Source organism: Oncorhynchus kisutch, linkage group LG20 (genome assembly GCF_002021735.2).
Source record: "Oncorhynchus kisutch isolate 150728-3 linkage group LG20, Okis_V2, whole genome shotgun sequence".
In the NCBI taxonomy this organism is placed as follows: domain Eukaryota; kingdom Metazoa; phylum Chordata; class Actinopteri; order Salmoniformes; family Salmonidae; genus Oncorhynchus; species Oncorhynchus kisutch.
Genome location: NC_034193.2, coordinates 36,479,299 through 36,489,923, shown reverse-complemented (window position 1 = coordinate 36,489,923; position 10,625 = coordinate 36,479,299). Strand labels below are relative to the sequence as shown.

The 10,625-nt window shown below is 40.5% G+C and overlaps 1 protein-coding gene across 1 annotated transcript; it reads left to right on the top strand.

Moving 5' to 3' along the window:
* Positions 1-3,768: 3,768 nt before the first annotated feature.
* LOC109875494 (zinc finger protein 239-like) lies at positions 3,769-10,164 on the top strand. Its single transcript, XM_031799110.1, has 2 exons — positions 3,769-3,883; positions 8,640-10,164. The coding sequence occupies exons 1-2, from the start codon at positions 3,769-3,771 to the stop codon at positions 9,461-9,463; spliced, it is 939 nt and encodes a 312-aa protein (XP_031654970.1). The 3' UTR covers positions 9,464-10,164.
* Positions 10,165-10,625: the final 461 nt, after the last annotated feature.

The window sequence follows — 10,625 nt, the reverse complement described above, 5'->3', positions numbered from 1 at the left end:
AGGGAGATTTTAACCACTTCCGGTTGGTCCAGGAAGCTTAGAATCAACACAGGTAGACCTCATAGTCATTGAAGACAGGTTCATAAGGCATTCATAACCCATATAGGCTTCAGGTTGAATTTTGGAGTGCAGGCAATGTATTCCTATGGGGTGAGAAGTCAATGCAAACTGTTTGATGTAAACACCTTCTTTTAACTATTAAGGGTTAATGCCACACGGTCTAGGTTAGGCTTGCACGGATCGGGAGGACCTTCGGAACGTACCTGAGGTCGAATTGTGCTTCTCACCCTGTGGGGCAGGCTTCATTTTGGGCCTACTATTCTAATGGTCGCTGCGCTTAGACCGAGCGAGCTACGGTCAAGCGGGATATCTCGTTGAACTCGGCACGGCCTAGGGATTATGGTAATGCCATTGCCTGCTCTCTGTGTCTTTAAGCACCGCACTTTGTCACTCCATCCTTCCTGTGTGTGTGTGAGGGAGCTTTTCTTTGAGATCTGTTGGGAGAAATGACTGATTTACAGTTCAGGAGGGTTACCTAGTCACACATATGAAGTTTTGGAGAGATGTGACTTTTCTAACCCTTCAAAACAGACAGTGTGACCCAATTAAAGGCACTTCCGGTTGGCACAGGAAGCTATAGGTAAACACATGTCTTGACTGAGGTAGACTCTTACAGAATCCTGAGTTTTAAGTCTTTAAATTAAGAATTGACTGATCTACACAGGGTTGAATGCAGTCATTTTCACATTTGCAGGTTATGCACATCAAAATACCTTTTGGGTGAATTTAACCACTTCCGGTTGCTCCAGGAAGCTTAGAATCGATACAGGTAGACCTCATAGTGGTCTGATGTACTGTCATAGAAGACAGGTTCATAAGGCATTCATAACCCACATAGGCTTCAGGTTGAATTTAGAGGTGCAGGCAATGTATTCCTATGGGGAGAGAAGTCAATGCAAACTGTTTGATGTAAACACCTTCTTTTAACTGTTAAGGGTTAATGCCACACGGTCAAGGTTAGGCTTCCACAGATCGGGAGGACCTTAGGAACGTACCTGAGGTCGAATTGTGCTTCTCACCCTAACGGTTCTCTCACTGTCACCCAAAAGCAAATGACATTGAGGGCCAGGCTTCATTTTGGGCCTTCTTTTTTTCAAGGTCGCTGCACTCAGAGCGAGCTACGGTCAAGCGGGGCGTCTCGTTGAACTCGGCACAGTCTGGAGACTATGGTGATGCCATTTTTTGTGTTGATTTCAGAATGCCATTTTGGTGATGGTCCCTATCCTTTTAAACATATTGCAAATGTACAAAAGTCAACTAGCAAGTCAGTGTCCATCAGTCAATTAGATGTCATTCTGACACCAAACTGATACCAATTGACACCAAACCCACTTTTTCCAACTCATTTAGAAGCCAACTATCACATATGTCAGAGCAGGCCCATAATTCACAGCGCCTTCAGTTTAACCTTTTGTGACTAGGAGGCAGTATTTTCATTTTTTGAAAAAAAACGTTCCTGTACTGAACGGGATATTTCGTCAGGACAAGATGCTAGAATATGCATATCATTGACCGATTAGGATAGAAAACACTCTAAAGTTTCCAAAACTGTAAAAATATTGTCTGTGAGTATAACAGAACTGATGTTGCAGGCGAAAGCCTGAGAAAAATCCAATCCGGAAGAGCCTCATGTTTTGAAAGCGTTGCGTTCCAATGCATCCCTATTGAGCAGTGAATGGGCTATCAATCCGATTACTCTTTCTCCGTATTCCCGAAGGTGTCTACAGCATTGTGACGTAGTTTTACGCATTTATGTTGAAGAATACCCGTAGGCGGCTACATTGCGCAAGTGGTCACCTGATGGCTCCCAGGATGACTCTCGTGTAAAATACAGAGGTAGCCATTACTCCAATCGGTCCTACTGAAAAACGAATTGTCCAGATGGATATATTATCGAATAGATTTTTGAAAAACACCATGAGGATTGATTATAAACAACTTTTGCCATGTTTCTGTCGATATTATAGAGCTAATTTGGAATATTATCCGCCGTTTTCGTGACTGCAATTTCCGGGCGATTTCTCAGCCAAACGTGAAGAACAAACTGAGCTATTTCGCCTACAAAAATAATATTTGGGGAAAAAAGGAACATTTGCTATCTAACTGGGAGTCTCTTGAGTGAAAACATCCGAAGCTCATCAAAGGTAAACGATTTAATTTGATTGCTTTTCTGATTTCTGTGACCAAGTTACCTGCTGCTAGCTGGACAAAATGCTATGCTAGGCTATCAATAAACTTACACAAATGCTTGTCTAGCTTTGGCTGTAAAGCATATTTTGAAAACCTGAGATGACAGGGTGATTAAAGGCTAAGCTGTGTCTCAATATATTTCATTTGTGATTTTCATGAATAGGAATATTTTCTAGGAATATTTATGTCCGTTGCGTTATGCTAATTAGTGTCAGTCGATGATTACGCTCCCGCATGCCATGCCTACGGGGAAACCAAACCCAGATATCCAGTTTCCTCCTCTTCATCTTCTTCCAATGTGACAGTCATCTCCCCCTCCACCTTCACTTCAAAAACTGCATCCTCCTCTCTCTTCCTCCTCTTCTTTTACTGTAACATCCTCCTCCTCTTTCACTCTGAACGCGTCTTCCTCTTCTTTCACTGTAACGTCTTTCTCTTCTTCTTTCACTGTAACATCCTCACCCTCTACTTGTTTTTGTATTTTGACATCCTCTTCCTCGACAACGTTCAGCCACAGACCCTCTTTCTCCGTCCAGCAGACCTCCTCTTCTTTAGCAGGAGGAGAGTAGTTTAGTGAGCTCATGGTCGGGGATGTTAGCTAGTCTAATGCTAACTTAATCAGCTCCGCTAGCTGACTAATAACAACAACACCGTAAATATGAAATTTAATCTGATAACTAACTAGACGACAGAAGAGGGGTTAAAACACAGTGGCTAATATACACTAAAGTGTCTAAAGAGCTTTATTTGTTGGGCTATTTTGTCTAGCAAGCTACCGAGGTGGCTGACTAACTGTTGCTGCTGTTGAAAGAAGCGTTCTGTCCACTGGATTTTACATCACACTATAGCAGTATGGCCTTAAAGCCCCACACCAGACCTAGTCTGTTCATTATATACATCTACATGATGTATTGTTACACTATGTAGGAGCAGTAAAGACCTAGTCTGTTCATTATATACATCTACATGATGTATTGTTACACCATGTAGGAGCAGTATATACCTACAGTAGCTAGCTACTTATTTAGATTTAGTATGACTGAATGAAACTGCCTTAAATGTGCTGTAGTAAATTTTTTATTCACACTAATCAATTAACACATTCCTGTCTTTGTATGTCTCAATATAATAGTATTATTTAATTAAATCCATTTAAAATCATCTTTGTCTGAAAATAAAATATGATCCTCAACTGCGTTTCCCCTCCAGTCAGAAGACCGCGATGTGCGTCTTTCAGGCGACGCTGCCAGCGTGACGTATATTCTAATGGACGGTTCTTCAGAAACTGCTCGTCAACCACCTCGGTAGCTTGCTAGCCAATATAGTCGAACGATTAAAGCTCTTACGCTTTCGGTGTATATTAGGTATTGTGTTTTAGACACACTTCTGTCGTATCTACTTGTTAACCTATTTAATTTAATAGTACGTTATTTTGTATTAGTCAGCTATAGTAGTTGGCTGGTTAAGTTAGCACTAGCCTAGTTGCTAATGACAGCTAGCTAGCTAACATCCCCGACCATGAGCTCCATTAACTACGCCCCTCCTGTTAAAGAAGAGGAGGTCTGCTGGGCGGAGAAAGAAGCTCTTGTGAAAGAGGAGGCAGAAGAAGAGGATGTCACAGTAAAAAAAGAGGGTGAGGCTGTTACAGTGAAAGAAGAAGAGAAAGATGTTTCAGTGAAAGAAGAGGAGGAAGATGCGTTCAGAGTGAAAGAGGAGGAGGATGTTACAGTAAAAGAAGAGGAGGCAGAGAAAGAGGAGGATGCAGTTTTTGAAGTGAAGGAGGAGAAAGAGAGAATATTGACAGAGGAGTCAGGAGATCTGATTACCACCCGTAAGTACTGTCTTAAAAACGGGCTCTAACTCTCCAAAGTTTTTGAACGAATGTGTGGTTTTAAAGCAGCATACTACTGAAATTCTATACTTGAAAATGTTGTTCTCTACTATAGGAATTTATGTTATAATATAATGTTAAAGCTACATTTTAAAATAGGTGATAAAGCCCTGAATGCTGATTGGCTAACAGCTGTGGTATGTCAGGCCGTATACCATGGGTATGACAAAACATGTATTTTTACCCTTCTAATTACACTGGTAACCAGTTTATAATTGCAATAAGCCACCTAGGGTTTGTGATATATGGCCAATATACCACGGCTAAGGGCTGTATCCAGGCACTCTGCGTTGTGTTGTCCATAAGAACAGTCTTTAACCATGCTATATTGGCCATATACCACACTTTCTCGGGCCTTATTGCTTAACTGTGACATGTGTAGAGAGTCCCCCCCCACCACCACAAAATCACAACTTAATTGTCTCACAGAGTGGCAAACAAGTTATAAATGAAACGTTTGACGTGTCTATTGTAGACCTTGCATGGCGTGTGTAAACCCACAAAAAGCAGATTTCTAAATAATGTTGGAGAAATACAGAAAATAAGAAGCATTATTGACATGAAATGGACAAGTGTAATGGGGAGACTGAACATATTAGCAAAAGGACACGTGTTTTGGGGAGACTGAACATATTAGCAAAAGGACAAGCGTTTTGGGGAGACTGAACATATTAGCAAAAGGACAAGCGCTTTGGGGAGACTGAACATATTAGCAAACTTTTGTTAGTCGACAAAAAACATGGGCAAAATAGTCATTTCAAGGAAAGGCTGAACTAAAGAATTATAATTTAGAAAATATAGTAATTATAACTTTAGAGATGAAGTGGGTCACCAACAAAACGTTATTAACATTGGATCAAATGCAGCCTGTAACATTGACTGAAATAGTAATATATGTTATTATAGAGCTCTGCTCAGCCTGTAAACATGACATGATCTATTATTATAGAGCTCTGCTCAGCCTATAAACATGACAATATATATTATTATAGAGCTCTGCTCAGCCTGTAAACATGACAATATATATTATTATAGAGCTCTGCTCAGCCTGAAACATGACATTATCTATTATTATAGAGCTCTGCACAGCCTGTAAACATGACATTATCTATTATTACAGAGCTCTGTTCAGTCAATAAACATGACATTCCCTGAGAAATTAGATTTGGAGCTCTACATCATTTGTTTTTAAATCTCACCGTCACCAAGTGTATTATTAATGATGTAATGTTGTGAAGACTGATCTTGAGTTATTGAGGGATCTAGTCTGGATTAAACCTCATAGGAAGACAGTTTTATCATGTGGAGATTTCATTCAGGTCTCTCTTTAGACAAATTACTCAGTTTTTGGCAGGAGAGAGACCAGACTCTCACTCTGACAGCAGAAAGAGTCCTTCAGAGGAACCAGACACAGAAATGCCCAAACCAGCGAGACAACACCACTGCCCCTACTGTGGAAATAGTTTTACCCGATTACTACATCTGAAAGCACATGAGAGAATACATACAGGAGAAAAGCCCTTCCACTGTTCCCAGTGTGAAAAGAGTTTTAGGTGGTTAACGAGTCTGAAAAAGCATGAGAGGGGACACACACAAGAAAAGCTCTACCAATGCTCCCTGTGTGGAAAGAGTTTTACCAAGTCAATGCGCCTGACTAGGCATGACAGGACACACTCAGGAGGGGATAAGATCTACCACTGCTCCCAGTGTGGAAAGAGATTTAACCGGTTAAGGCATCTGAATAAGCATGAAATAATACATACACAGAAGGAGAAGACATACCACTGCTCTCAGTGTGGAAAGACATTTTCCCAGTCAGAGGACCTGACATCACATGTGAGAATAGAGAGACTGTGTTCTGACTTGTGTTTTTGACTGGGAATTTGTGTTTTTGTTTGTCACATTAAATCATATTGTTTAAATGAAATCAGACATGAAAATCTGACCAAAACAACAGGGCTGTTTCTGTTGTTTATTCATCTTGATCGTGTCTAAAATCAAATTAAATATTTTAAAATGTGTATTTCATTTTGAACTTTGATTGTGTACAAGTATAAACCCTCTGATGTTGTTCATGATATGATTTGGATATTGCTAAATGTAAATTATTATATAAGGAAGTAAGTAGCCTTGGCTTGTAGCTGTTTCTGTAATGTGTGGCAGCTTGATGTACAAGCACTTCCTCAGGACAGGACTCTAGTCTATTAAGTTATTATATAGATTCATTTAATTTTGCTACTCTTCACTCCAACCTTGAATTTGATTTGATATATGATTTGGATATTGCTAAATTACTTTGTTTGGATACAGCTGCAGCCAAATATATTGGCACCCTTGCACTTAGATATAATTCCCTATTTCTTCTCAAGTCAGTTGAAATTGATGGTGGTCTAGTACCACTACTTTACTATGATGGTCTCCACCTTGTTATTGTACTAGTACCACTACTATACTATGATGGTCTCCACATCTTATTGTACTAGCTCCACTACTAGTACCACTACTATACTATGATGGTCTCTACATCTTATTGTACTAGCTCCACAACTAGTACCACTACTATACTATGATGGTCTCCACCTTATTGTACTAGCTCCACTACTAGTACCACTACTATACTATGGTCTCCACATCTTATTGTACTAGCTACACTACTAATACCACTACTATACTATGATGGTCTCCACACCTGGTTATCAAATCTATTTTTATAAAGCCCTTTTTACATCAGCTGATGTCACAAAGTGATATATAGAATCTCAGCCTAAAACCCCAAACAGCAATGCAGATGTAGAAGCACGGTGGCTCCCCAATTAAGGTTCAACCAGCTGCCTGTAGTTAGGAGGTAGTTCTGTAATTGTATACAGTCAGACTGGAAGGGTTCATGCAGATTTTTGGTAGAGGGGTGGTTCTGTAGTTGTATACAGTCAGCCTGGAAGGGTTCATGCAGATTGTTGGTAGAGGGGTAGTTCTGTAGTTGTATACAGCCAGACAGGAAGGGTTCATGCAGATTGTTGGTAGAGAGGTAGTTCTGTAGTTGTATACAGCCAGACTGGAAGGGTTCATGCAGATTGTTGGTAGAGAGGTAGTTCTGTAGTATCTAAGTCAGACTGTGTTTTAAACATACTTCTGTTTTATAGTTAGTTGCCCCATTTATTTTCATATTTACGTTGTTAGTCAGGCAGATGTCTAAAATTTGCCTAGCACTAGGCTAGTCGCTAATGATATCTAGCTAGCTAACATCCCCGAACATGAGCTCCCTAAACTACTCTCCTCCTGTTAAAGAAGAGGAGGTCTGCTGGACGGAGAAAGAAGCTCTGGGGCTGAACATTGTTGTGAAAGAGGAGAAGGAAGAAGAGGATGTCCCAGTAAAAAAACAAGAAGTAGAGGGTGATGCTGTTACAGTGAAAGAAGAATAGAAAGATGTTTCAGTGAAAGAAGAAGGGGGAGAGGAAGGAGAGCAGGAGGAGGAGACAGAAGGTTAGATTAACACCAGTAAATACTAATATTTAATAACGGGGGCACAAACGCTGCAGTTGTTGAACTGATGAATACAAACGTGGTTTTAAAGCAGCTGTGGTTTTTGTTTTGCATACATTTTCAAATTAAAAATCGGAATCTGGTGTAATTTCGTTACTCTGGAATTGCCCAGCTCCTAACTTCTCAACAAATATATAAACGCAACAATTTCAAAGATTTTACTGACTTACAGTTCATAGAAGTCAATTGAAATAAATTCATTAGGCCCTAATCTATGGATTTCATGACTGGGCAGGTGTGCTGCCATAGGCCACCCACTTGGGTGCAAAGCCCAGCCAATCAGAATGAGTTTTCCACACAAAAAGGCTTTATTACAGACAGAAATACTCCTTAGTACCCCCTCCTCAGATGATCCCGAATGAAACATGGGACCAACACTTTCCATGTTGCGTTTATTTTTTTGTTCAGTATATACACTTAGGAACACATGTCAGAGTAGAGCCCTGAACTATAATAATAAGTCAGCAGTTTATCTGGCAGGACAGTGTGGTGTGTAGTGATGTGTTGTGAAATGGAGGCACTTTGGTGATTCTTGATGTTCACTTGTACAACTATTCATCATTACTATTGTATTTAAATTAATTATTTTAACACATTGGTTAAAAGACTCTTGTCACAAAAATGTGATTACATGGAGCAATATACCACATTACTTCATGCTTACACTTCTTGTTTTACAAACATTGCCAAGCTGCTCATTCATTTCTTCTTGTTGTGATTATTGGTGTAGTCAGTCATTGCAAAAAAATATTTGGTAGAAAATCAGTGGTGTGTATTTTCTTTCATCTACCTGCTACACTGGCTGGTGGACCAACAAGACAACAGGACCAACAGGACTTAGAAAACATTTGTCAAAGTTTGTAAAAACAACATTCACTACATTGACTATCTGACTTTCACACAGGAGGGAGATGTGACCATCGTGGATCCTCTGGGGAGTCTCAACAACATCATGATGCTGAAGAGGCAGAGAAGAGTCTCTCCAGATCAGAACACCTCAAGAAACACCAGCAGAGACACACAGGAAAGAAACCACACTGCTGCTCTGACTGTGGGAAACGTTTCAAATCTTCATCAGAACTTAAAAATCACCAGCGAGTACACACAGGAGAGAAGCCTTATAGCTGTAATCAATGTGGGAAGAGTTTTACTCATTCAAGTAATCTGAAAACACACCAGAGAACACACACAAGAGATAAGCCTTACAGCTGTGAACAGTGTGGCAAGAGTTTTACTCAGGCAAGCAACCTGTTATCACACCAGAGAACACACACAGGAGAGCAGCCATACAGCTGTGATCAGTGTGGCAAGAGTTTTACTCAGTCAAGCAACCTGGTATCACACCAGAGAATACACACAGGAGAGCAGCCATATAGCTGTGAGCAATGTGGGAAAAACTTTTCTCGGGGAGAACGCCTTAAAGAGCACCAGAGAACACACACAGGAGAGAAGCCTTATATCTGTGACCAGTGTGGCAAGAGTTTTACTCAGTCACGCAACCTGCTATCACACCAGAGAACACACACAGGAGAGCAGCCATATAGCTGTGAGCAATGTGGCAAGAGTTTTACTCAGTCAAGCAACCTGGTATCACACCAGAGAACACACACAGGAGAGCAGCCATATAGCTGTGAGCAATGTGGGAAAAGCTTTTCTCGGATAGAACACCTTAAAGGACACCAGAGAACACACACAGGAGAGAAACCTTATAGCTGTAATCAGTGTGGGAAGAGTTTTACTCAGTCAAACAGCCTGAATAGACACCAGAGAACACACACATGATAGAAATCGTATAGCTGTAATCAGTGTGGGAAGAGTTTTATCACCAGAGAGCACACACAGGAGACACTGCTCTGCTCTGACTTTGAAGAGCTTTGCTTCCATAAGAAACCTGACACAACACCAGAGAACACACACAGGAGAGAAGCCTTATAGCTGTGATCAGTGTGACAAGAGGTAATCAGACCACTTGAATGAGAGTATATCAGAAAATACATGCAGGAGATCCACAGAGTGTAGAATGACCAACACCAGACCTATATACATCAAATCACATTTTATTTGTCACATACACTTGTTTAGCAGATGTTATTGTGGGTGTAGCAAAATGCTTGTGTTTCTAGCTCCAACAGTCCAGTAATATCTAACAAGTAATATTTAACAATACACACAATCTAAAGGAATGGAATTAAGAATATATAAATCTTTGGCCGAGCGATGCCAGAGCAGCATAGACTAAGATTCAGTAGAATAGAATATAATACAGTACATACAGTGGGGCAAAAAAGTATTTAGTCAGCCACCAATTGTGCAGGTTCTCCTACTTAAAAAGATGAGAGGCCTGTAATTTTCATCATAGGTACACTTCAACTATGACAGACAAAATGAGGGGGAAAAAATCCAGAAAATCACATTGTAGGATTTTTTATGAATTTATTTGCAAATTATGGTGGAAAATAAGTATTTGGTCAATAACAAAAGTTTATCTCAATACTTTGTTATATACCCTTTGTTGGCAATGACAGAGGTCAAACGTTTTCTGTAAGTCTTCACAAGGTTTTCACACACTGTTGCTGGTATTTTGGCCCATTCCCCCATGCAGATCTCCTCTAGAGCAGTGATGTTTTGGGGCTGTTGCTGGGCAACATGGACTTTCAACTCCCTCCAAAGATTTTCTATGGGGTTGAGATCTGGCCGGGCGGTGTTTTTGGGATCATTGTCATGCTGAAAGACCCAGCCACGTTTCATCTTCAATGCCCTTGCTGATGGAAGGAGGTTTTCACTCAAAATCTCACGATACATGGCCCCATTCATTCTTTCCTTTACACGGATCAGTCGTCCTGGTCCCTTTGCAGAAAAACAGCCCCAAAGCATGATGTTTCCACCCCCATGCTTCACAGTAGGTATGGTGTTCTTTGGATGGAACTCGGCATTCTTTGTCCTC

Bases quoted from the DNA above. Each gene is read 5' to 3' on its own strand.
- LOC109875494 (XM_031799110.1), top strand. From the start codon at position 3,769: ATGAGCTCCATTAACTACGCCCCTCCTGTTAAAGAAGAGGAGGTCTGC. The intron at 3,884-8,639 runs GTGAGGCTGTTA...AACATCATGATG, and splicing joins TGTCACAGTAAAAAAAGAGG to CTGAAGAGGCAGAGAAGAGT.